We start from the raw sequence: 27,019 nt of genomic DNA on the forward strand, positions 1-27,019 counted from the left end.
CTTGCTTGTGAGATAATGTTAACTTTGTGCAAGTATACATCCTGAATTTCCTACTTAGTTTATGTAGAGTTTCACAGCTGCTACTGATTTCAAAGAGGCTATAATGCAATTCTGCTTTTAACTCACAACAGGACGAACAATATTTGTACAAATTCTTGATTTGCTCAGCCTTTTTAAACTCCATTACTAAGGTATTTAATTAATTGGATTTAAGGATGAATTTGTTCCAAACCTCCCAGATGTTCCTTTATCACACAAAAATAAAGTCAGAAGCTTTGTCTCAACAGCTGTTTTTATAGAAATGTAATTACAGTATCACAAATACAAAACTACAGCAAAACTACAGCATCACTCTAGAGGCTTGCATGAAATAAGGAACAAGACAAAAATATTTAAATACACATAATCATCCTTCAGGGTAAGTGGAGAGCGATAACACTGGCCTTAAGCTGCAGTTTTACTGGCAGCTGATGCATTCTCCTAGTTCACTGTTGCTGAAGGGAGTGGTTCTCTCTAGTTTGTTTCTGGACTGGTACTGCCCATCTGCACTGGCTGCAGCACATATCAGATCCTTTAGTGAGCTGCTGTTCACTGCTCTCAATTTGGGTTTTGTCAGTTTGCAAGCAGCTCAAAAAGGCTCTGACAATCACCAGTGCCAGAACAAATGGTGAAAGTGTATAGCCAAGAAAAGAGATGAGAGGGGGAAGAAGGATCTTTTCACTTCCACAGCAGTGAAATATATCATATAATGTCTTGTTACATTAACTGATGAATGTCACTATGTATAAACTGTCTCAGGACATGACAGTTAACAATACTAGTGAAGTGACAGTTTCTCTAACTGCTAATGTTGGCATATGCTATAGATCAATATGATTTTCAATATGGTGGACAGCATGCCTTTGTGCAAGCAAATGGCATAGCATCACTTTAAAAATATATATATTCTTAGGATGTGTATGTAAATCATTGCACTTACAGTAGTGCTAGACCAGGTATGCTGTAGAATTATGTAATTACTTTGTTCTGTTACTCTGTATTTGGTCTATATATGGTCTTCTGCTGCCTCACTCACTTGCCAGCACTATTTACCTGTTAGTCTTCTAGCAGTAGGATACAATACAGAGAGATTCGAGGCAGTTAATATGTCAAAGAAAATGTTCTCCATGACGTACTGGGAAGAGGATAGAAACGTACCGTTTATAGTAGTGGTGGGGAAATACATTTCTTTGCCTTGGACACATTAATAAAAGTAACATACTGCATTTAAATATTTGCATTCATGCCCTAAGAAGTATATGGTTTTTTTAAGTTCTTGTGACTGAAGTCACTGTGCACGCAGAGATCCTCAGGCATATGAACTGCTGGACTGGGGCAATATTTAAATGGCATCCTAATTTATGAATCAGTTAAACTTAAGGAAAGGGAGGGGGGCAGGAAATGGTAGTAGCAAGAGACTTTACCAAAATATAGCATCCTATTTTCCAAGATTTTCTCTGCTGCATGAAGGGAGAGATGCAAGTTCTGTCTGCACATTAACAGCCTGTGTGGCAGCAAACAAGATTTCTGAGTGTGTTTTGTATTTCTCATTCATTCTTACTTTTGAAAAGTTTCATGTGCATATTGAGTATCCCTTTCTGCTTATCCTCTTATCCTGCTTTGTTTATTTTACATACGCCTTTTGAGAACACTTCTGTAAATGACTGTCCTTTTTTCCCCTTATGCTTTCTTGAATTTCATCTTTGCTTTTTTTTTTTTTCATTTTCCTGCACTCGTACTAATTGTACATAGCTGCCAAAATGGTGCAGAAAATTGCCTGTAAGTACCAGCTAGGGGCTGAGAAGGTAGTTCCGGTTATTTTAGTAGTTTTAGAATGTAGATTTGCTCGTTCACGTTCAACATTACTTTTTGCTATTGGGATAAAAATTTAATACAATAAAGGCTTTAGATACCTGTGCTGTAATAGCTGTAGTATGAATTATTTGCTAAGAAGGATCAAGAAGGTAACGTTTCTACTATTAGAGCTGTGCATCTGAACATCATGATAAAAGTCAAAGCAAAGACCTGGTCTTAAAGGTAATTATCTTGAGATGCTTTAGCCTACTACAGAACGCATAAAATACTTGAGTAATCAAGGATCACACAGTAGGAATTAATTAGGAAGCAAAATATTATGCTTAATTACTGAATGTGGGATTACGTTATAAGCAATTCTTCAAAGCACAGGACCTATTTGAATCACATAGGAAATCTCAGAAATCTCACCTATTTCATCACAAAGAAGATTTAAATGATGTCATTAGTTTGGTAAAAGAGAAAGAGCAGAGAGCATATCACGGAACAGCTGAGTAGTTCATCCCTCCTCTAGTTGTTTTCTATCTTCCTGTTCAGCAGCAAAGAGGAATTATTAACAGGCTCCAGTCATTTCATTCAGTTATTCAGCAATGTGTAACTTCTTTCTCCTTTCCAATAGCTAAAATATAATTTTTTCTGAAGAAAATTTTCTCAATTTCTATTGAAATTGAGGAATTTTCATCTCTTTGAACAAGATTAGCAAATTCTTTGTAAGTTGTTCACAGCTTTACGAGGAAATACAAGTAATTTGTTAACCTGTGCTTTGACTCATAAAATGGCAACTGTTGTTCTCTTTAGTTCTAAGAGAAAAAAAAAAAACAACCCTCAAAGAGAGAGGAGGCTGAAAACATCACTGGCAGCCATTACACATGTGCGAGGGATGTCACAGATGACAGTCTTGTTTCACTCCTTTCTGTCCCTGATTTGCTGGAGATTCAAATAGGATTATGAAAGCAGACTGAAGACTAATAATAGGGAAGAAAAATCTCTTCCAGATAATGAACACCCTCCAACTGGTCCCGTATGTCATACGGGAGAACTGACAGTAGAAGAGGAGGCAGACATTCTGCTCCCTTCTGTGAAATTAATGAAGTTGTAGCCACTTGTTCGTCTGTCTTCAGCTATCCAAACATTTTGGTAAATATCTTATTCCTTGGCATTATTGAGAGCACAGCAATTATTCTTCTTGAGAATATTCTAGGATCTTCACTGTCAAGACTTAATTAAGAAATTTTGAGGAAATTGACAAGAACAGCATGCTGCTTTTTTCTACAGAAGTGCCAAGCTTTGCTATAGGTGCATGATGCTCCATAAAAGGAGCATGCCCTATATAGAAGCGTGTGGGAGAAATATTTGGCTGACCTTGAATGAAGTCTTAAGTGATTATCAGATGGAGGCCACGTTCACACCCCAACTGGGGCTGCAGCTTCAGAAAGAAGCAGAACTGTAAGTTGGCTCAGAAGACATCCTCCGGAAGCGGTTGGTTTCATGGTGTCAGGGAAGGAGAACTGTCTCAACACAGGTTATTCCCAGAGGATCTGAAAGCCGCCATTTCACAGCAAAATGTTGCTATAGCTACAAATGCTTGGGAAGTTCCAACAAAACACACACACAAAAAAGCAAGGTGTGGAAGGGGTATCTCATACTAGGTGGATACAATTCCATTCCCAAAATAATTTCTTGTGAAGCTAGCTATAGACACTGTTTCTGTACTTCTTACAGCCAAGAACTGTTTCAACAGGCTATTCAACTGGCTGTATCCCAGTTGACTGAGCAAGTAGGGTGACAATATAGGATGACTAGTACAGCAGGAGTCTGTGCTGTTCATACAGGGCTTAATTCCATTTTTACTCCAAACGTGTGAAGGTAAGGAATTCATGTGGCCATTTCAAAGTTCCTTTTAGGCATTTTAGGCAGGAAATTATTCCTTTAATTTAGTAGGGAATTTGCAGGAAGGGAATTCAGGTGTATAACACGATCACTGCAGGACCCTAGAGGAAAGACTTCTGCAGTCTCTCAGAAATGCAGGCCCAGCAAGCAAGCCCACTATGATAGCACTGCTAGCTACAGAGAATTAGGCATTGCACGTACCAAACTGGCAGGAGCTAATCCCTTAAGAAATGGACACAAAACCCTGGGAAGTACTGACCCTGAGGTGGCTGACCCTTCTCAAGTGTGAACTGTGGGATTGGGTCTTCAGTACAACATGCTGAGAGATGCCAGATGTGATATAGGAAATACTGAAATAGGAACTGCTGGGCAACATGGAGTGAGAACTTCCTCATCCGCAAATGGTGGTTGAAGAAAGTAAACCCAGAAGACTGATGTTGAACAGTGAATTGTTACCAAAACTGGGAATGGCTGATACTTGACAAAATACCCTGTCCTGTTTCTTGTGCTCTTACCTGGACATAGGCCACGTAGCTTGAATTTGTGCACTTTGTTTGTTTAACTCACGTATGGTCTCTTTAGCTCCATATTGTGCTGCTTCTATTAGCTTTCATCCTTGCCTTTTTAGTTTTAGACTTGTCTTTTGTCTCAAGTAACGTCAATAAATGACTTGTGTTTGAATGTCAGTTTCAAGACAGAAATTGTGTAATTTCTTACTTGTAATTTCCAGAGAATTAGGCAGGGTCTCTAGAGCACTTATGCTTTTTTGACTGCTTTCTTTGTAAGCAACAGCTAGAAAACTGTCATAAAGTAGAGGAAATGATCCAACTTACCTCTCCCATTTCCTTTTCTCATCATTGACTAGGATGAATCTCTTCAGCGCCTGCAAAAGGAGTCTGAAATCTTACAGAGAACATATGCACACTACTTTGACCTAACAATTATCAACAATGAAATTGATGAAACAATCAGGCACCTGGAGGAAGCCATTGAGCTCGTTTGTACAGCGTCGCAGTGGGTGCCGGTCTCCTGGGTCTATTAGGCCACTCGTGAGATCATTGGAAAAGCCTGGCGTTACTGGGAACCACCTCATACATGGAAAACCTCTTCGTTATTGACCTTGTGTCAGCAGGTCTTGGCCCCTAGAGACTACCTAGATGTAGTGTGACCTAAATTTATAATTATTGTCATGTCCTAATAGATAGGAGGAGGGAAAAAAAAAAAATTAAACACTAATTTAAAGAGACAGTATCTTTTTTTTTTAATCATTTCTCCTAAACTTTAATAAAGTGTATCTTTAAATGTATGTATTATTCAGTCCTTTGGAATGTTATATTTTTGGAAATCATAGCTTTTTATTTCAAGGGCCCCTAAAAACTGCACAAAATAGATGCTGCTTTCTATAATCTATTTTAATAGTAATAATAATATGATTCTGTTACCTTAACTTGGGGGTGGAACACTACATTCTTTTTAGAGTCTGATCTTATGGATCGGAATACTTTCCTTTATTTATTTGAAATAATTAGTCTAGTGGTTACGAAACAAATTCATAAATTTTAAAGGCCTTTCTTCGCTTTTTTTTTTTTTTTTTTTTTTTTTTAGGGTAGTATTTTTAAGTACTTTTGTGTAACATCCAGCTAATGTGATACTGTCTCTTTGAAGAACTCTGTAAAACTTCTTTTAGAAATTTGAAATTGGGTCTTGACTCTTAATGCATGTGGACAGTCGCAAGCGTTCATGCCGTTGGTGTATCTGTGTTGAAAAAAAAAACTGTAATCTACAGCAAAGTACATTCCGTTCATGGGAAAATGTACCCAAGGGAATAAAGTGAAATATTATTCTGACTAAGTTGTAAACCTATGCACATCCCTTGCATTTTGGGCAACTTTATAAAAAAAAAAAGAAAAAAAAAAAGAAAACTGATTTTTATTAATAATAATCATGTAGTGAAATGTGTTTGTAATTTTGTCTCAATTTAATTTGTTGTAAGGTGGGAGGGGGCAATTACTGGTTTCACCATTTCAGATCTGTGTTGTCTGAGAGTATTAACGTTTTAATTAAGTTTAAGCAGAGAAATGCTGATTTTTAATATGTATGTAATTGTTTAAAAATGCACACATTTTAAAAGAAAATACTGTGCAATGAAGAAACCAGTTTAGGCATTGCGATAAACTTGACTATTCCAAAAGACTCATCTAAAACAGCCCTGTAAATTCCTTCAAAATGGTAATTGACGCTACAGTCTGACCAAGTTTTTTTATTTTAAATATACTTCCTTTTATGTGTTCAACAACCAAATGCTTTTGGGTCCTTCATTTCATCGCTGGGAGTTCCAAGAACAAATCAGTGCCTCTTGCAGCGAGAAAAGGTTTCTTGAAGCCTGTTCAGTGAAGGTCCTGGCAAAGGAGCACTGGGGCTCTGGTTAGCCTTTCCGAGCACAGCTTAGAATCAGAGCAGAGCCAAGGAAGAAAAAAGTAATTAAATGTGCTGAGCTTATGTTTTGTTTCCCTTCTTCATGCCCTCACCAGCCCAGATGGTTTACGTTTTTCCTGAAAATGCTTAACAGAAGCAAGCATTTCAGCTTCTTTCTAGGTGTCAGAAACGTTCCTTACCATGGTTTGTGTTAAAAGCTCTGTTGGCTGTGCTGTTTTACAGTATGAAGTTCAGCATTTATGTTAAAATTACACAGTGTTCTCAAAGGATTTGTCCTTAAGTTGAACTATGAGCTGTATTTATCCGTAGGCTGTTTCAGTTGTGTGGGACCACATTTCCTGTAATCAGAATTTTTCTGTCATCAGGAAATATTCTCACTTTATCATCAGGGCAATAATCATCAAGTGCAAAAGCTGCTCATTTTCTTCTGCCTATTGCTGCAGGTCAGGTGGCCAAATCTATTCTTCTTGTAAAGCTCCAGCCAAAACCAGGCAGCATGTTTCTTTTGTGCAGCCCTCACAGCACAGCTGGCAGCGTGCGAGACAGCAGGGAGCTCCGTCCATAGCTTTACTCTGATGCAGAGCTCATTTATGCCATGACTGGAGCCCTAGTCCCAAAACGAGTACCGTAATCACATCCCTTGAGTGTACAGCGTGTGGAGGACTGGAAGCAAAACGATGAGAAATGGTCTGTGTAGGCCAGGCATAAGGAAGCCAGACAACAAGAGGGAACCAATCAGACTGATAGCAGCTGCTCACCTGTTCTGAATTTAACCCCTCTAAAAGGTACAAGCTGTGTACTGTGTTGAGCATAAAAAATAATTTTTCAAGTAGTCTTGTTGTGTCATTTTAGTTCTGGATGCATCCTAGGAGGTGTTCTTGTAGGTCAACTGTTGCAGTGCTAGCACTGCCCGCTAACTCAGCTCATCCAGGTGATGGCAACCACTTCTTATCCCAGTGAAGTACAAAGACGAGAAGACCTACTGAAAGCCGTGCGGTGGAGAAATACAAACTTACCTGGTAAGCACTGGTATTTGACTTCAGTGACACATTCTTCATCTCAACTGTTTATGACACTAAACAAGTAAGGTAAATGTGATAATTGGGATTCAGCTCACCATAAATGTTTTGACTGCAAACTTTTGGCTCTGTTCATGTGAATTTCTTGAAGATTCTGTATATCCAGTCTGTAAGAAAAGAAAACTCATAAAGCCCCTGAGGGTGCTTCTGCCTTACGTAGATGACATGAGTAGTGATTGAATAGAATTAGTATACTTTTCTTCTCCTAAGTGGAGCTACTATTCAATTAATATTACACTGTAAAAAGACTACCTTGGAAATCTTTGTGTCTTCAATTCCCACTGTATAGCCTTTTAACAAGAGACAAAAACTAGAATCACAGAATCACAGAATGGCCAGGGTTGGAAGGGACCTCAAGGATCATGAATCTCCAACCCCCTGCCACATGCAGGGCCACCAACCTCCCCATTTAATACCAGACCAGGCTGCCCAGGGCCACATCCAATCTGGCCTTGAACACCTCCAGGGACGGGGCATCCACAACCTCTCTGGGCAGCCTGTGCCAGCACCTCACCACTCTCAGAGCAAGGAACTTCTCCCTGACATCCAACATAAATCTTCCCTCTTCAGCTTAAAACCATTTCCCCTTGTCCTGCTGTTATCTACCCTTGTAAAGAGTTGAATCCCCTCCTGTTTGTAGGCTCCCTTTAGGTACTGGAAGGCTGCAGTGAGGTCACCCTGCAGCCTTCTCCAAGCTGAACAAGCCCAGCTCCCTCAGCCTGTCTTTGTAGGGATGTGCTCCAGCTCTCTGATCATCTTTGTGGCTTTCCTCTGGACCCTCTAACCAGTTCCTTGTCTTTCCTGTACTGCGGGCTCCAGACCTGCACGCAGTAAGGCACATCAGATAGCACTGCTGCTTCACCAGAGACTGTTTTCCTTGTAGGAACATTAGACAGCAAGAGATTCACTTAGGATGCACCCAGGCAGCCCAGCCATACAGCCCCTGAGCTCCTTGAGGCAGTTTCAGCACCATTATAGACAACATAGAGCAAGTCCACAGTGCCTCAGTTTGCCCTACCCACACTTCCCAGCTTCCTGCCCAAACCCTGTTGGTGCATCTGGGTTATTTGTGTGGTAAATAGAAGACAAAAAGCTGCTACAAATTCAGCAGGAAGTTTTGCTCATATAGGGAAGACTCATGAAGGTGCAGAACTGACGTTAGAATCTCTTTTTCCATTTCCCAACCAGAGAAGGGCCTCCTAGTATTGTAAATATCACTGCATAATTTAGAGTGCCTCTTGGACTTCTCTGAATTTATGCTGTCTGTGACCTCAGGAACAGCCCTGGGATTGGAAAGAAAGAAGTATTTCTGTCTGCCCCTTTTATACTTTATTGTTGTACAGGAGCTCATAGATTTGTGAAGAAAATTTGATCTTACCAGTATGCTTCCTCAATCTGACCAATGCCTATGATGTCAGGGTCTTAAGTTGGTCCAATGAATGTTCATTAACCTCAACATAGTATAAGTACACTAGGTTATTTAATGTCTCAGAGTGGTATGATTATTTTATTGAAATGGTAACTAAATTTAGATGATACTGGCCACTGCCATGCAGCCTCTAGCATCTAGCTGTTGAAAATCAGAGGGGCATTTTTGATCTCACCAATAAAACTTTATTGTTCCATCTTTTTATTTAATTTTGGTCAAGAAAGATGCAGCACTACCAGGTTCTGAGTGATAAGATCTCTACTTGCTTCAGAAACATCACTGACAAGGTTACCCACTTGATTCTGAAAGGACAAACAGAAGGTGAGACATAAGAGCCTAAGCAGCGTTCAGAGGGGTTGGATGTTTTGTAACTGGATACTGAAGCCACTAGGCTCACATACAAACTGAAGTCAGTATTTCTTCCTTTCTTGTTCTTAGCTCTAAGGGAATTATTTCAGAATGTCATCATTTGGAAAAGTACATAAATAATTAGTTCGTATCTGGGAGATAGAAGTGTTTCCTTTAACTGAGACCTCAGGTAATATTCTAGACAGTGAAGAAACTGATCACTTCTCATGTTGTTTTACCCTTTCAAAGAAAAAATAAAACTGTGTGTATATGCACATCCATGCATTCTGTTGTACGGGAATATTAGATACAAGCAAAATAAATTTGGCCACATCTCTATGTTCTTATGATTAATACATGGCTTGAACCTGTACCTGTGTAGTGGAAGTTAACTGAGCTGGTAGCGGTTTGCTTTGAAGCATAATTCATCTAGAAGCTGCAACATGAGTGTTTTCCTCCGCGTCCAGCCGTCCAGATGGAGATGTCTCCCAGTTCTTCACAAAATGGCTGTGGTAGTGGGGCAAGCCTTGAGAAAAGCAAAGGCAGTATTTGGATTGTGCTGAATGTCACAGTCAGTGAAACAAGGAATGAGCCAAATTTTAAAAGAGCAGGGACAACTCAACCCATGCCCAGATCTGCTATATGCACTGAATGTTTGGAGGAAGTTCATGCAGATGCAGGACAGCAGAATTGGGTTATTCTGGAGTTTATCTAGGGGTAAGTGAGTGGAGGGAGTGAGTGGCTTCACATTCACAAACAACACATTTTCATAGAATCATAGAATCACCAAGGTTGGAAAAGACCTTCAAGATCATCCAGTCCAACCGTTCACCTATTCCCAATAGCTCCCACTAAACCATGTCCCTCAACACAACATCCAGCCTTTCCTTGAACACCCCCAGGCTCGGTGACTCCACCACCTCCCTGGGCAGTCCATTCCAGAAATAGGCATTTTCCTAACATTCTTCATCTTTGTAATATTCATTATCCTTATTACAAAAGGCATTTGATGATTAATCTCTGTATTAACTAGAGGGAGGTGGGGAGAGCTTGATTAGTAAATTGTAGAATATTTTATATTTTAAAAAATGGAGATGTTACAGTGTGCAGCAGTTTTGCAGCACATAAAACTGAATCCTAAACAATCCATCCTAGAAATTAAGGTGTTGTGTTTGTTTTTTTTGTTTTTCTTTTTTTTTCCTTTTTAAACTCACTCCCTTTTCATTAAATTCAATGTCTTAGATGTCTAATCATCTCCTCACTGCGCCTTACACCCTTTTGTGTATACTGGATTAACAAAACATGTAACAAAAACAACAGCTCTGTCAAAAATATTTACATTGTCCATTAAGCAAAAGAAGATAAATTCCACTGTGTTGTTTTCTGTTGAAAATTTCCAAAATTTCTTCTTTTCATTTGACATTAGAAAAAAAGATGCATACACGTGAGCACTACAATGCATAAAAAACATATTTGTCTCAAAAGCTCGTAAGCTAGTCATGATGACTGTCCTGAAGTATTTTTCACTTATCAAAACAAGTGTTTCAGTAAAGCCATTATGGTATTTTCCTGAATGTTGCAAGAGGAAAAGGAGAGAGATCCCAGGAAAATGCCTTGTTTTTTTGGAGTAGCTTCTGCCCACATCTGCCTCCAAATGGTTTCATTGCTGGAGTCAGAGGGTTCTGCTCTGCCCATATTATCAGCATATGATCTGTGATTTTAAATCTGCAAGACCAGAGGCAGAGTGAAGAAAGCTTTTGATTTCTTCTCTGTGTTACTCAGCTCAGTGTTTTTTCCCTGTCTGTAATTTAGAGTTCTCCACCAGTGGGATATTTATCCATCAAAGGCAATGGAGGGACTCCCAGGCATTCCAAGAAGCTTTGAATTTCATTCCAGTTTTCCAGGTTTTCGTCATTCAAACAATTAATTTAGAAAAGGGAGATCACTGAGGGTGATCCAGACAGCATCAGAGTCTACCTAGAGTTACACAAACTCTACTCTTGGTTGCATATGGAACCAGAAATGTAGAAGGGTTCTTGTTGCTGCTCAGAATGGACTAAATAGGGCTAAACCCAATGGGCTCAGGCATTAGAGCTCAGTGACTGGTGTCTATTGTCTCCTGAAGGAAGGCCTGGCCTTCTCCAGGGTGGACAAATCTCAGTAGCTGCTGCACAGGGAAGTTTGCATTCTATGGGGAATGCTTTGGAGACATCCATGAATCTGAGCGCAGAGTCCCCTTGAGATCCTGATAGTTTTCATTGGTTGATTTTGCTGTAAACACCAGCCTGTTGAAACTTTATATTTAAATCTTAAGTTCAGTGTTTAAAATATATGTTGCATTTGTAAAGCTTCATATGCTTTAGCATAAAATCATGTGAAGTCACACACAATTAATGGTTTTACTGCTGTAAGACTTTACGAATGTAACATAACCTGACACTGTTTTGGAAATGTATCTAGTCCAGAGCATTTGGCCAATACAATTTGTTTTGAAGGCCAGCCTGAGAAATCTCCATCCCCGTCTCTAAGCATAACTGTTGAATTCTGCTTGCACTAGCTGTACCATGACCACCAGTACAATATGTCTGTATTGCAGTATTGTAATAAGAATATATGATAAAGTTATCTTTCAGTAGTTTAATTTTCTATATGCTTTTATATTTTTATAATTATACAACACGATGCAGGATGATGCCCCTCCTTGACTGCCAGAGCTTCCCTCAGCCTCTCCATCCACCTCCCCAGTATTCCTGTGCCTGCGACTATGGAGAAGCTTCGCCTGCCCACGGTCCATATCCTTTCAGCTACAGGCATGTGTAACAGTTAACTTCTGTAGAGTTCCCAGTACCTATCCAGATCAAGCACGTGGAGCAAGCAATTGGCAGATCATAGAATGGTTTGGACTGGAAAGGACTTCAAAGCCCACCCACCCCAACCCCTGCTGTGGGCAGGGCTGCCTCCCACCAGCTCAGCTGCCCAGGGCCCCATCCAACCTGGCCTTGAGTGCCTCCAGGGATGGGGCACCACAGCTTCTCTGGGCAGCTGTGCCAGCACCTCACCACCCTCTGGGGAAAGAGTTTCCCCCTAGCAGCTAACCTAAATCTCCCCTCTTTTTGTTAAAACCATTCCCCCTTCTCCTATCACTGTCAGACAGTATAAGAAGTTGGTCTCCCTGCTGCTTATAAGCTCCTTTTAAGGACCAGAAGGCAGCACTGAGGTCTCCCCAGATCCTTCTCCAGGCTGTACAGCTCCCTCAGCCTTTCTTCGTAGAAGTGCTCCAGCCCTCTGATCATCTTCATGGCCTCCTCTGGACTTGCTCCAACAGCTCTAAGTCTTCCTTACGCTGGGGGCACTAGATCGGGATGCAGTACTACAAGTGAGGCCTCATGAGAGCAGAGCAGAGGTGGACAATCTCTGCCCTCTTCCTGCTGGCCACCCCTCCTTTGATGCAGCCCAGGATGCAGCTGGACTTCTGGTATCTCACCTCCTGTACCTCACTGCCTGGCTTCCACTGTCCCTCAAGCCACCCAGCTCCTGCAGTGAGCACCCAGGAGGGGCATTAGGCATTAGGTTGTGAGAAGCAGCAGTTCCTGCCCAGTGTCACACAGCTGTGCAGTGCCTGCACTAACCCAGGAGATGCGTGAACAAGAGCCCTCCTGAGACCTTTGCTGCCTCTGGGCTGCGGGACAGGTCAGGGCTGTGTCAGGATGAACAACCGAGGAGACCCCACACAACCACTGCTTCATGTCGTGGTCTCACACAACCACAGTGCAGCGTGCTGGGGAAGGAATGCCCTTCTAATTTTTATTAGACTCTGTATGGCTTAAAAGCTTGACCTCATTCCTACTGAAGCCAGATATCCCCCATAGTCATTTTCATAGTACACAGTCAGATCTTAGCAGTGGCTGGATGCTCATTTCTTACTTATCCTTTCAATTAGGGCAGCCGAGTGCTTTAACCAACTCAGAGACTGCTCATGTCCTGGTGCCAGGAAATTGTGGGACGAGGTAGAAGAGCTGCAGAAATGTAATCTTCTAAATGACCTGTCTGCAGTAAATAGAACTAATGATAGAAGTCCTTTTACGGTGTCTTTAACTATAGTGTGGGGCCTGTTTACAGAAACACTGAAGTGTTTCTTATATGCAACTGTATATTTATTTGGGTGCCACAGAGGAAAGAACAGCTCTTTCTGCACCTCTACACCAGGCCCACGGGGGCATGAGTAAGTCACTCAATGCAAATCAGAAATTCATCTTCAAGCACAGCCCCATTGCAGCAGGTTAACACAGGTGCCAGCAAAAGCAGCTTGAAAGAGGAGCAAGCAATTGCAGGAGGGGAAGAGATGGTTTGTGGGGTGCAGAAGAAAGACAGCTTAAGTTGGTCTCTGTCACAGGTCAACTCAACCTTCCTTGTCCTGCTCTTAGAAACTGAATGAGTGCTAAATGAAATTCTCTCTTAATCCAAAAACCAAATGAGTGGGGTGTCCACACAAGCTAAAGTGTGGGATGAGGAAGTACAGTAAAATGAAGTTTTTAGGTTGGGATTCTTTGTGGAGAATATACGCTTTATGCTTTATATTAAGGCTTTAAATCAATCTTTAAAAAAGAGAGAAATTAAGAGGGAAGCATAATAAAAATCAAAGGATGTGGTGAAGGTCAAAGTGAGAAAAACTGCAGAAGTAATGAACTTTTCACATTCAAGACTAACCACAGAGTACAAGATCAGACAGGCTAACCACAGGGTCAACAAAATCAGGCTTTGGTTAAGATCTAGTGTGTTGAGAAGTGTCTGGTATTTGCCATATTTGTACTCATTTTATTTTAGAGATTGCAGTTTAGAAGACCTGTTTTGTTCCAAAAGAAGGACCACTGAGGCAGGTCTTGTGTATGGTGAGTTTGTCACCCACAGGTGATTCTTCACAATGAAAATCTAAAACTTACACAAGGCCTTGTCCAACAGTTGGCTGCTCCATGGTGTCCTTTGATACGGTTTCTTTTACACCTGACCTTTACATATTGAGATTATTTTGTTATGCTTAAACACTACCAACATGCTTTTCTTTAAAATACTACTTGTGATGCTTTTTTTTTTTTTTTTTTTTCTTAATTCATTGTCTTTGTTCCATGGGTGATCTTTTCTATAAAGCTCTTTTAAAACTCTTCTGAAGGTTTTGGCATTTACACTCACTAGATCTCAGTTCGTCAAACTCCATGGGTCTCTATCAGATTTGGGCAGCAGGCAAGAAGAGAGGAGGGATTTATATTATTAGTGTTAGCGTAACAAACTCATATCTTGACTCTAATAAAGTGGGTATTTAAAAAGCTGTGTTTGATGTGACTGAAAGTGTTTTTTTTCTTAGCCAAGATAGCCCTGTGCTATAAAGTTCTCATTAGGGCAGCAGTGACCATGGCAGGCTACTTTCTTGCAAGGCTTCAGATACGGCAGCGGAGGAACAGCAGTTTTCTAGAGTAAGCCACTTTATCTCAGCTGATTTGGCTCCTCTTGAATTTATGGTCACAACAATTATGAAGGAAAAACACCAATTTCAAGATCTAGTTGTTTTAAAAGCTAATAGCAAGATGTCATCAAGCCAAGAATTAACTGAATATTTAACATCCACTTCAAAACTGGCAGTGAGGCTCCAGTGTCAGCTGGAGGGCATTTTCTGCCATTCTAGCAATAGCTATCATTACAGTGACTTTACAGTTATGTTCTTGCCCTGGACTTCACATCTCTTGCCAAAGCAGAAAGACACGGTAAGACTCCATGAGATAAGCAGAATAGCAAATACAACATTCTGAATAACCTTCCATCAAGAAATAGGAAAGACAAAGTATTTATTCAAAAGGCAGATCCCTTATTCATCTTGTTTTCTAGCTGAGAATTTGAAAATAACTTAAAATCAGTTATGGGTTGGTATCTACCCGTACAACCAGAGAAACCAACTCTTTGCTATGACCTCAGAAACAAGGCTCATGGCACAGTGAACCTGGCACTTGGAGTCCAACTCAAGCTTTCATGATGCTGGAGGTCCTCTCAGGATTTGAGTGGAAACACTTTGCCGTCCTACCTGGGAAGCTTCTGCTCCAGGCAAGGCAGACCAAAGGCAATGCTCAAGCTGAGCACAGAGAGCTATGAAGATGGAGCAAGATGAAGCAGAGGGAAGGAAGAGGAAGTGTCATGCACAGATTCACAGGCTTCTGTTGGTGGAGTCAAGGGCTCACTTGCCACCTACTCCATACTGCTAGCAATGCACACTGCTGATCTCTCAAGGGCTCTGAGGCACAAGCAGGATTTCAGAGCTGGAGGGAGCAAGAGCTGCTTCAATTACTACAGGGAAGCTGGAAGCCAGGAAGTATGTGTAGCATGCTCTTTCTCGGCAGCTGTAGTTGAATTGCAGACCCACAGGGAGATGCTTCCTGGGGCAAGCACTCTGGGATATACAATATGTCTAAATTATTCATGTCTAAATTCACTGGCCCAGAACTGTACAGCTCCAGACCTAGTGTCTCCCACAGTGTTCTCCTGGAGAAGCTGGCTGCCTATGACTTGGACAAGTACACTCTTTGCTGGGTAAAGAACAGGCTGGATGGCCAGACCCAGAGAGTACTGCTGAATGCAGTTAAATCCAGCTGGCAACTGGTTTTGTGTGGCGTTTTCTAAGGGTTGATGTTGGGACCTGTCCTGTTCAATATCTTTAATGATGACCTGCAAGAGGTGCACCCTCAGTAAGTTTGCAGATGGCATCAAGCTGGGAGAAAGTGTCAATCTGCCTGGGGGAAGGAAGGTTCTACAGGGGGACCTGGACAGGCTGGATAGCTGGGCTGAAGCCAATGGGATGAAATTCAACAAGTCCAAGTGTTGGGTCCTGCACTTTGACCACAACAACCCCAGGCATTGCTACAGACCTGGGGCTGAGTGAGTGCAAGACTGTGTGGAGTAAAAAGATCTGGAGGTGTTGGTCAACTCTCAGCTGAACTTGAACCAAGAAGGCCAACAGCATCCTGTCTTGTATCAGAAATAGTATGGCCAGCAGGAGCACTGAGATGATCACCCCAGTATTCAGCTCTGGTGATGCCACACTTTGAGTGCTGTGTTCAGTTCTGGGCTCCTCAGTACAAGGAAGACATGGAGGCACTGATGCATGTCCAGAGTCTGAAGAGCAACAAAGGTAGTGAGGCATCTATAGCACAGGTCTTATATCTATAGCAGCTGAGGGAGCTGGAATTGTTCAGTATGGAAAAGAGGAGGCTCGGGGGAGACCTTATCATTCTCTATAACCACCTGAAGGGAGGCTGTGGCAAGGTGAGGGTCAGCCTCTTCTTCCAGGTATCAGAAATAGGATGAGAAGGAATGGCATCAAGTTTCACCAGGGGAGGTTCAGGTTGGATATTAGGAACAAATTATTCTCTGAAAGAGTGGTGAGACATTGGAACAGAGGTGGTTGAGTCATGGTCCCTGTAAGTGTTCATAGCTGTGTAAATGTTGTACTGAGGGACATGGTGAGTGGAGAATATTGGTGATTGATGGACGGTTGGACTAGATCTTGGAAGTCTTTTCCAAACTTGGTGATTCTATGATCCTCTGACTCTATAATTCTGTGGTCATGCTGCAGTGTATCACAGACACTCTCCTTGTCCTTTACTTCACCGAGGAATCTCTGCCATTTTCAGGCATTTCACATTCAGCTCTAATCTATCTATCTGCCATTCTTGCACATAAAGAAGCATATTTGAAGCAATAATTAACTTGAAAGCCATACTCTTTCAATTACGCAGTAAGACAATCCTCAGCTCTAATGCATTTCAGCAGAGAAAATGAAAGCATGGGTCATAAAACAACTCACTCATCGAACAGCCATCCTATAGGAAGTGAAACATGACCTTTTGTTCCCAGTGTGCCACCATCTGTGTCAAACATATTGACAAACCTTTGCTGACAGGATGAAGCACTGCTCCTGTAGAAGCATCCTTAACATAATGCGCCTCTACAGCATTTGCCTGGACTGGTTTTGAAAAACAGCCTTTCATAATACAGAGATGAATTTAGCGTTTAAGAAGATTAATGGATTCATAAATAGCCTGGAAATCCAAACTCATTGCATTTAGTTCATGGAACAGGTCAAACAGGCATTTATCAAACCATCTGCCATCTTTCTTCACTGAGGGAAAAAGCTGTGGTCTAACTACAGATAGCTGAAGGGCCATCCTGACAGGGATTGCCTGGTATTGACTGCTCTTAGAAATTCCTGGTGCTAATTAGAAAGCAGCAAATCTTTTTGGACAGAGCTCTGCACACCAAACGAGGCAGCCCGGAGGAACACGTCCTGAAGCCTTTTTGGTGACAAAATGTATGGGCATACTCAAATGGGGGGAAAAAAGAAGCTTCCATTTCAGGGAGCAGCTACTGTGGCAGATTAAGAGTGCACAGTTACTTTGTGTGAGTTCCTGTCAGCTTTCACCAAGGCAGTTTGCTACAAGGTCTGTGGGACACTTTGTGGGTTGTTCCCCTGACATGCTCAGCTGAGGGCACTGTTTGAGGCCAAGGGATAAACTCCTGGTCACAGCTTCTCTAGGCTGGTCAGTGGCAAAGACCTGGCCCAAGGTATCTGCTGATGCTCCTTATGGATTCAGTGATCCTTACATGTCCCTTTCAACTTGGGATATTCTACAATGCTATGATTCTAAGCATTGAGCCCTTTTGGAAGAAGTTTCTTGCATGAAACTTCCATGTCACCCAATACTGTTCAAAGGGCAAAGTCTATCTCCAGCTGTCCTGTCCTTTCCTTCTGTTTTTGAGTGGCCACTGGAGTGTGATATGAGGAAGTGGCAGGGGATGGGGAACTAATGGAGGTGCCACCTCACACCAGGCTCTCATCTACACATCTTGGGTTTCATTATATCCACAGGATTCCTGTCCTACCATACAGCAGCACTAACCCTGCTTGCTTTCTGCAGCTGAACAAAACCAGTTGTGTGTCAGAAATGGATATCCCCAGGTCTGCCAGACCATGGATATCTTCAACATCTCAAAGCCAGGTTGAATGGGGTCCTGGGCAGCCTGAGCTGGTGGGGTCAGCCCTGCTCACAGCAGGGGTTGGGGTGATTGGGCTTTGAGGTCTCTTCCAGCCCAAACCATTCTGTGATTCTATGATCTCTGAAATCCATGTTTGCACTGAATTGTTTGTGGAAAAGCAAGGATGGAGAAAACAAAGATTTAAGGAAATGTTAGAAAGAGTAATTTAAATGCATTTCCATTTTTATTCTGATTTTGTGACATTTTAGTACTAGTAAAGGATTATATATGTCCTATCATTTTATATGAACATGTATACCACAATATGATAAGTTATGTATGATAAGTATTGTGTGATAAATATTAATGAGTGATAGAAATACAAAACAGTATAGTACAGCCTGTCTACATTTGCCATTGCCATATTCCACTCCTGCTATCAGGACATGAAATGACCTATAAATAAAAACAGCATATTCCTTGAAACAATATATTCATTGAAAAATGAATCGAGCATTTGAAACAGACATTGAGGAGTGAACTGATGTGTTGAAAGCTTTTCCTTGGAGAAGAATGTTTTGACAAAAATGGGTGTCTCTGGTTTTCCTGCAGATGTCTCAGGATTGCAGGGAGAAGAAGAACAAAATCCTTATCTAACATCACACCCAAAAAGCCACGCTCACCCCAGGCCCTCCCCAGGTACCATCCTCCTGTTTAAAAGGGCCTGCCAAGTTTTGTAGCAACCCTGGGCAGTGCAAGGAAGGGACAAAGACTAAATGCTCCAGCAGGACGCATGCTTCAGGCAGCCTTTGCACTACTTGCTCTGGAAAATAACCACTGTAAGAAGTGTTGGGAGGTGGAAAGAGAAGGAGATGGCTTTGCTGCTGTCTTCCCTTGTGCCAGAAGTAACCCCACCAGTGAGTCCATCCAGTTGTGTAGCGTTACTGAAGACTTCAGTAGTGTTTGCCACCTCTTCGGGAAGGCCCATCTGAAGCAAGAGTTTAGAAATAAGGCTGTTGAACTTGCTCTCTGTGGTAGAGAAAGGCTCGCTGCTAGGGGTTGGACTGTCAGATGTGACATTTAGCTCCACGGGGTCAAGACAGTAACCTTCTGGTGATCTGTCGTAGAGCACGTCCATTAGGTCAATCCCAGCTACAGAGGACGGGGAGGCACAGGGAATGTCCCTGACAAGTCTGTAGTTCTCCATCCACTCCTTCAGCCATTCGATGCGGCAGTCACACTCCCAGGGGTTGCGGAAGAGATACAGCCGTCCCAGGAAGTACACAGGCTGGAAGACAGAGAAGGGCAGGGTCGTCAGGTTGTTGCTGTTCAAGTGCAAGGAGACCAGACTGGTGAGGTTCTCAAAAGCCCCCTCCTCAATGTAGTTGATCCTGTTGCGGTCCAGATAGAGAACCTCCAGCTCCACCAGGTCCCTGAACCAAGTGTTAGAAACATTCCTGAGGAAATTCCCCCCTAGGTTGAGCATTTTCAGGCACCTCAGGCCATCAAAGGAATTTTCTGGAAGCTCGCTGATCAAATTGTCATTCAGGTACAGGTACTCCATCTTTTGGCAGCCCTGAAAAGCTCGTTCATGAACAACATTTATCCTGTTGTCTTGCAGATTCAAGTATTTTAGCTTGGTCAGCCCCTGCAGGGAGTTGTAGGCTACCGCTTCGATCCTGTTTCTCTCCAGGTAGACATGGGTCAGATTCTCCATGCCCCTAATGGCACCTGGGATCCTTCGGAAGTTGTTCTGGAAGCAGAAAAGCTCCTGCAAAGAGTGCAGCTCAATGAAGATCCTGTCTGGGATATTGAAGAGGTTGCAGTCCGCCAGGTCCAATTTGACCAGCCGCCGGAGAGCAGTGAATGTCCGTGTGTGCAGGTAGCGGATGTATTCGTTGTGGGCCATCTTCAGCTCTGTCAGGCTGGGCAGCCCTTTGAAAGCCCCCGGAGTGATGAAGGAGATATTGTTGTGGTTGAGGGACAGGGATTTAAGGGAAGGCAAAGTACCAAAGGCCCTCTCAGAGAGGAACTTGATGCTGTTTTTGTCCAGGTTAATAGAGGAGGCTTCGCAGGGGAATTCACTGGGGATCTGCCCCAGGCCAGCACGGTCACAGAGGACAGAGCAGCTCCGTTCCTGGGTGCACACACAGTTGGCAGGGCAGGACCGCACACAGGCCCACACCGCGTGGACATGGGGCACCCAAAGGATCACTGACAGCAAGGAATGTGCCAACCCCATGAAGGTGTGAGAAGAGAAAAACAAGAGACATTAGCAAACATATTAGTTATGACACAAGAAGAAATATTATGCTGCTTCTGCTCTCTTCTAGGCAGGCTAATTGTCACACAGTATTTGTATGCCTGTGCTAAGAAGCCCTTGTGAACAATTCCTAGAAGTCTGCTGTTGCTTATAGACTCTCTGGGAAAGTGTTAGTTTCTTACTGCATCCTTTCTGTGGAATTTCTCTCCCTGAGAGGAGAAATCATCCAGCCTGATTGGAGCAGGTTGCCCAGAGAGACTGTGGAGCCTCCTCCATGAAGATCCTCAGAAGCCACATGGATGTCGTCCTGGCCACTGTGATCTGGATGTTATTGCTGGAGTGAGGGTTGGGCCAGATGGACCCAGAGAGTTCCCTCCAACACCACTGATTTCTCAGCATTCCCATGATTGCAAACTGGTAGGGACAAAGCTTGGCTACAGGAACCTGCAGAGATGTTTTGAAGGACAGCAACTGTGGGGCTGCAGTATTTCTGGATGGAGAGCAGAGGAGGACAGTCAGTGTATGCTGTTGATATGGACAGGCTGGATCACTGAACTGAGGCCAATGGGATGAATTTCAACAAGGCCAAGTGCTGGGTCCTGCACTTTGGCCACAACAACCTCAGGCAACTCTACAGCTCTGAGGCAGAGAGGATGGAAGACTGTATAGAGGAAACAGAGCTGGGGGTATTGTTTAATGTTCAGCTGAGCCAGCAGTGTGCCCAGGTGGCTAAGAAGTCCAGTGGTAGCCTGGCTTATATCAGAAATAGTGTTGCCAGCAGGTGCAGGGAAGTGATCATCTTTCTGTGCTCTGATGAGGCCACACTTTGAATACTGTGTTCAGCTTTCGGCCCCTCACTGCAAGAAAGATGTTGAAGCTCTGGCAGTGAAGCTGTGAGGGGTCTGAAGCACAAGTCTTATGGGAAGTGGCTGAGGGAACTGGGGTTGTTCCATCTTCCATTAGAGAAGAGGAGGCTCAACAGAGACCTTATCTACAACCACCTGAAAGGAGGTTGTGTTGAGATGAAGGTCGACATCTTCTCCCATGTAACTAGAGATAGGATGAGAGGGAATAGGATGAGGATGCACCAGGGGAGATTCAGGTTGGACATTAGGAAGTACTACTTTTCCAAAAGAGTGGTCAGGTGCTGGAACAGGCTGCCCAGAGTGGTGATGGATTCACCAGCCATGGAAGTGTTCAAGAAACATTTAGATGTTGTAGTGAGGGACATGGTTTAGTGTGGAATATTGGTGATGGGGGAATGAATGGTTGGATTGGATGATTTTGGAGGTCTTTTCCAACATTTGTGATTCTATGATTCTATTCCAGAAGTAGGCAGGGGAGATCAGTTGGCAGCCTGTAGCATGTCAGTGTTCATGCTTTTTGCATCTTTCATTTTTATTCAATCTCACATTTCTCCACCAGAGCTGCAGCTGCTGCAGCACTGCAAGGGAAGCTATCACCTGCTAAGGGTGTTGCTGTGTTCCATGAGACAGACACGAGGAAGGACAGATTCAGGAATACTGTTCAGATGCTTTCTTAGTGCTCTCCCCACAAATGAGATACTCTGTACCATTCATGGGATCAGATTCATAGAATCATTAATGTTGGAAAGATCACTAAGATCATCTAGTCTAACCATCAGCCCATGCCTGTGACAGCTCTAGACCATGTCATTCAATGTGACATTAGAGTTTTGTGAATTCTCAATACAGTCACCATAGTGTCATGGGTTTGGTGGGAGGAAGCACTTCAGTCATTTTATCAGTCTGCCACCTGAGTGATGTGTGGTTTCTTGTCAAGTTAATCCCAAGCAGGTGGATGTCCAAGAAGGTGAAAGCTATTGGGGACAAATCAGAGAAGAATGAAGGGAACAAGAGACATCAGCCAGCACACACTGAAACATTTTGTGGAAAGAAACTCCTAGCAGCAAAATGACTAAGCAATGAACTCGTTAGAGAGCAAGAACTGAATACTACAGATCTCATTTTGTAATCTCTTTCAAAGACACACCTTAACTGCTTCTCACTCAAATGGTTTTTCTGCTGCTGTCCACTGTCTGTCACGAAAGCAAAATCTTTTCATACATTTTTCCACAGGAAATTATACAATCTTTTCCATCAACCACCTTTATTAACAGCATTGTAGGGACCACATGAGTGCTGCAGGGGCCAAAGGGCAAGAAAGGGGCTTCTCCCCATGCTCTGTCTCTGAGGGAGACTCTGAGGGAAACTCCCAGCAGCTGAACCACCTCTCCCTGCTGCCATGTAGTACAGTGATGGCCCACTACTGTATTCTTCACTAAGCTTTGTTCCTTTTTGAGCTGTGTTCCTTATTAAGAGAGGCTTGTGAGATGATGTGCAAGGAAGGATCACCTTCAGCAAGCATCCATCTGTTATTTTCACAGTACCCAAGGCTTTACTGCACAGACCAAATGGCAGTGTGAGCAACAATTGCTCTGCCCTTCATCCTTTTTTAATGTAACACACATAGTATGTATCTGGTAGCTTGCAGTGCCTGAAGTTTCTTCAACTAGGAACGGGTGCCCATTGACACCAACCCATCAGCCTCCCCACGTCAGCCCAAACTGTCCCTTGGTCACTGGGCTGGAAGGCAGATTGAGGTAAATGGAGGGCACATCCCAGAAGGACTTTAGCTCTGGCTTCTGTTGGGTCAGGTCCCACCAAGGTTGGCCATGCTATGTTGACTGGAGAATTAGCAAAACAGGGACACTCAAGAAGAAACAGGGAAGGACCTGGAGAGGTGGGAAGAATTTTATGCAATCTGACATTTCTTCATATTTTCCTTTTTTCCTAAACCCTTCTACTGACTCTTTAGCAGGGTACTGGGTAGGCAATGAATGAGGATCCTAGGACAAGAGGGAGGACAAGGAACTGGCCTCGGTTGGCTCTGTCTTTACACAGGGGCTGTGTCTTTTGCTTCCCTCTTCACCATTCCTCATCACTGTGTGCAAACAGGGGCATATGTTGTTTTTTTGATGCTGTTACATAAACTGAGGTTCAGACAGATTAAGGATTTGCCTGTTCTCAAATGTTTGGCTGCAGGTGGCTGTCTGGAAACTGATAGAAGTACTGTTGCTGGAACAAGAGCCTCACATGGGCTCAGGATGACATCCAGGGGGACATATGTGCATAGGTTGCCCCATATGTGAGGCTGTCCCAAGCAAGCTCAGCATTCAGCTACATCTACTCCAACCTTGCTCCCATCTACAGCCTTTGGAGCAAACCTCCCCCAGCAGCTGTGTGCACTGTGTGCTCAGTAGAAATGAGCAAAATCCTCTCCTTCCCCTCCCTGCCTGCTCTCTAATCTCTTGATAAAGGACATGTCTTCACCCAAGCCATTTTCCAGCGTTTCTCCTTAGGCACAATTTTTTTAGAGCCAAATCTGTGTCTTCTGCTAGTGGCATTTCACAGCACTCATCTAAGATCTACAAGTGTAACTTGCTCTGTGCAGTACACGGAAAGGAAATGTATGAGGAGCAGCAAACTGGAAAACATCCCCCAGGCAGCAGGAGTTCAGAGGAGCCCCACAGCATCTTTGTTGCATTCTCCCTTTTTCTCATGCAAAGGACGTGTTCCCAAATCCCCCTCCTGCAAGCACAGGAAAGCAGTCTCACCTGACAGTCAGATCTCCTCTGACCAACACAGCATGAAACATCCCACCTTGCCATCCTTAGTCCTTCCACCTCCCCACAATGGATGCTATTTGCTTTTGACACTTGTCAGAGCAGCAGCTGATGATGCCTTCAACTCACTGACACAGTGTGCAGATGTGTTTTTGCTTTTTGTTTTTTGTTTTTTTTTTAAAAAAAAAAAAGGATGGAATTCAGCATTAAGGTAACAAATATTAGTGAGATTAAGGAATAGAAAAATTCCACCCAGGGATGATCTCTTTCGGTCTTTTAAATAACACCATAATTTGAAAGAATGAGAGACCAAAGAAGTGTTTGCCAGAGATTTTAAAAGGGTGAAGAGGCAGTGCTTGCAATAATTCCATATCTAACCTACAGAACAATCCATTCAACCCACTACTGGGTAATGCAGAATAAGAGTGCTACTCACCATTTAAAATGATGACAAACATTACCTTGATTATTCGCTAGTGGCATTTCAGGTCTGGCAAGCAAACTTGGGGGATCTAAAAGCACACAGGAAGAGCAGAGATAGGTTTCACCCTCTTGTTTGCCTGCATCATTTTCCCATTGCCAGGTCTATATTTACAAAGAAGATTGAGGAAGAGGATACTGTAGCACACGGCTTCTGACGGTCCCCAGCACTCCACACGTTCCTGCCTGGTGCCTTCCTTCCACCATCCACCTTCTCAGCCAACCCTGCAGGCTTTCCTTCTCTCCAGCTGTGCTGACAGTGTGCTCCTGGCTGAGGTGGGAAGAGATCACCAATGGTCAGGGACTGGCCACCTCCCCAGGCAACAGATGCTGGCATCACACCAAGCAGCCAAAGCTATGATTCCCAACAGAAAGCACCTACAGACATGGCTTACCTGGCTGGGCAGTGGCTGTGCTCTCCCTCCTGCTCACAGGGATGCCATTAGCTGCATTCTGCCTCTGGGAAGTTGGCATTTTTTTTTCTCACAAGCTATCATTTAATGGCAGGAAAATCCTCGATATCAGAGGGAGATTAGTGGAGATGGAAGAACATGTCCGTCCCCTAAAGCTCCAAAAGCAGAACAGGGATTGCAGGCAATCTAAACCAGTGCTTTCTCCCCCTGCCAACCCACCATAAAAAAAATTAAGCCCAGAACTGAACTGCTGCCATTCAAACAGCATTATCAAAAACCATTACTCTGCTGCCCATTAGATAATGGCTGAGGAGGTGGGGCAGAGGATGCAGCCTAAACATGATTATATTTGGGGACAAGCACAGGCTTATGGCGGCAGTTAATTGAGCTTTCCAAATAGGATGCCAATAAGCTTCGCTCCTAAAGGACGAGGAGATGACAGTAGCTCTGGGAAAAGGGACTGCAAACACAGGGAGCTTGTGCGGTGAGTATGGCCCTCAAAATAATGAGCACTGCACTGTCTAAAAGACAGTTTTGCTTGTGATGCTGCAGCTGCTGCATGGAAATCACAAGGATGGGTCCAGCATCCAGACTCTGCATTCGGGATGTGAATTGCTTTTTAAAGCCTTTTCTGACAGAATGATGATGACCTCTGTGGAGGGAGGGAGCTGAATGAACGAGTTATCTCAGCCCTCCATGCCTCAGGTAATTGCACTCACCATGTCAGAGGGAAAATGACTCTACGCTGTATTTCTAAGTGAATTATTCTGCTTTTTTTTTTTTCCCCCCTTAGGAAATGGAATACCTGATGAATTTATGCTCGATGCAGCAGGAAAGCTTCACTCCAGCAGCCACTTCACTCCAGCCCCCCCAAATGGGGGCGATGGAGGCAGGATGTGCCTGTTGCGGTGTCAGCAGCCCCAACCCTGATGGCAGTGCTGCAGAAGCTGCCTCCAGCACGGCTCAGCTCTGTGCTATCCACCCGCATGAGTCCGCCTGTGGTCCCCTCTCAACCACAGAGCTGAGAAGGTGCCTCAGCACAGGCGCAGTGGGGAGGCTGTGGGTGGGCACTGAGGTCACCTTTTCTGGGAAATACCCGTCTGTGGGCAGCCAGCTGGCTGGGGAACTTCGCTCTGCAGGCACCTCGGAGAGAAGGCTGCAGGAACACTGAGCTCTTCTGCCAGCCCCCGCAACTCCAGCTTCATGTTCTGATCACCCCTGGGGCCGAAATGAGATGGCAACGTGAGAAAGTGGTTCCTGGGGAGAAGTTTCAGTCCTCTTAGGTAGAAAAAGCAGAAATTCTGAGTGGCAGATAAAAGAAACTTGTGTTTGGTTTTGTTTTTTTTTTTAAAGAAAAAAAAACAACTCGGGCTTTAAACCATGCCTTGACATTTGTCAGTGTGACTCAGGGCTGATGAGCGCTCGAGGCTAGAAGTGCTGCAGATGCTTAGCATTGGGTGGGATTTCTGGCCCCCAGTTCCCTCCAGCAGCCTCTGCTGATGTCCACACTTCACTGCTGGGTGCACACAGCATCCTCCAAGCCCTGGAATCTCCCCAGCAGAGCATTACAGACCAAAGCACTGCCTATTACAAGGCTTCACATTCACCATGGCTTCCACACTGCCGATCCTTGCACACCTGCTTGCATTCCCACATCAGCAGTGCATGCTGCCCAGGCATGGGCTGTCATAGAGAAACTGATCTAGGTGAGAAATAAGTTTTTTTCACTTCTGGGCTGGTCTTAACAGGGACGATCTCCTCATCTGCATATGAGGCTGCCTCCCACTGAAGTTACACAAACTCTGAGAAACATCAGCCCAGACATTTGCCAGCAGGTCCCAGAAAATCCTGGATGCTGCCAGAACAACAGATTTTCCTATCTTCCTGCTGCACCAGGAGGGCCAAGAAGCAAAGCCTGTGAAATAGCAAGGGGAGAGGGTGAGGGAGAGCATGGGTCTGAGAACCCAGTCCTGCACCATGGCGAAACCTTGCAGCAGGAGCAGAGACCTGAAAGTGCAGAGCCAGCATCTGAAAGGGAACAACACATTCTCGGTTTAACTCTGGGGACAAATGGCTGCTGGTGAAACCTGAACTGAGCCACCTCGTCTTCCCCCTGCTCTCACTTCTGCCTTCAAGCAGCTGCTGTGCATGTGTCCCACCAGCAGA

The 27,019-nt window shown here is 43.6% G+C and overlaps 2 protein-coding genes across 21 annotated transcripts in view; one reads left to right on the forward strand and one right to left on the reverse strand.

Moving 5' to 3' along the window:
- CASK (calcium/calmodulin dependent serine protein kinase) overlaps positions 1-5,690 on the forward strand; it is a 195,196-nt gene extending 189,506 nt beyond the window's left edge. For all 10 annotated transcript variants that reach the window (XM_048937650.1, XM_048937674.1, XM_048937683.1 and 7 more), the window contains one exon: positions 4,610-5,690. In XM_048937650.1, coding sequence (XP_048793607.1) covers positions 4,610-4,786 — 177 coding nt within the window. In that variant the 3' untranslated portion in view covers positions 4,787-5,690. The remainder of the gene's footprint in view (positions 1-4,609) is intronic.
- A 12,603-nt stretch (positions 5,691-18,293) lies between these two features.
- NYX (nyctalopin) lies at positions 18,294-25,931 on the reverse strand. Of its 11 annotated transcripts, none has more exons than XM_048937850.1 (5): positions 25,659-25,931; positions 24,836-25,002; positions 24,556-24,711; positions 24,422-24,472; positions 18,294-20,265 (listed from the first exon to the last, which is right to left on the reverse strand). In XM_048937850.1, the coding sequence occupies exons 4-5, from the start codon at positions 24,441-24,443 to the stop codon at positions 18,866-18,868; spliced, it is 1,422 nt and encodes a 473-aa protein (XP_048793807.1). In that variant the 5' UTR covers positions 24,444-24,472; positions 24,556-24,711; positions 24,836-25,002; positions 25,659-25,931; the 3' UTR covers positions 18,294-18,865. The 11 variants fall into 11 exon arrangements, with proteins under 11 accessions (XP_048793807.1, XP_048793784.1, XP_048793797.1 ...); XM_048937827.1 differs by having other exon boundaries at positions 18,294-23,069; XM_048937840.1 differs by having other exon boundaries at positions 24,397-24,472.
- Between the last annotated feature and the right edge of the window lie 1,088 nt (positions 25,932-27,019).

The sequence above is a fragment of the Lagopus muta genome, chromosome 1 (assembly GCF_023343835.1).
Source record: "Lagopus muta isolate bLagMut1 chromosome 1, bLagMut1 primary, whole genome shotgun sequence".
NCBI classification, from domain to species: domain Eukaryota; kingdom Metazoa; phylum Chordata; class Aves; order Galliformes; family Phasianidae; genus Lagopus; species Lagopus muta.

Bases quoted from the DNA above. Each gene is read 5' to 3' on its own strand.
- NYX (XM_048937808.1), bottom strand. From the start codon at position 20,293: ATGGGGTTGGCACATTCCTTGCTGTCAGTGATCCTTTGGGTGCCCCAT.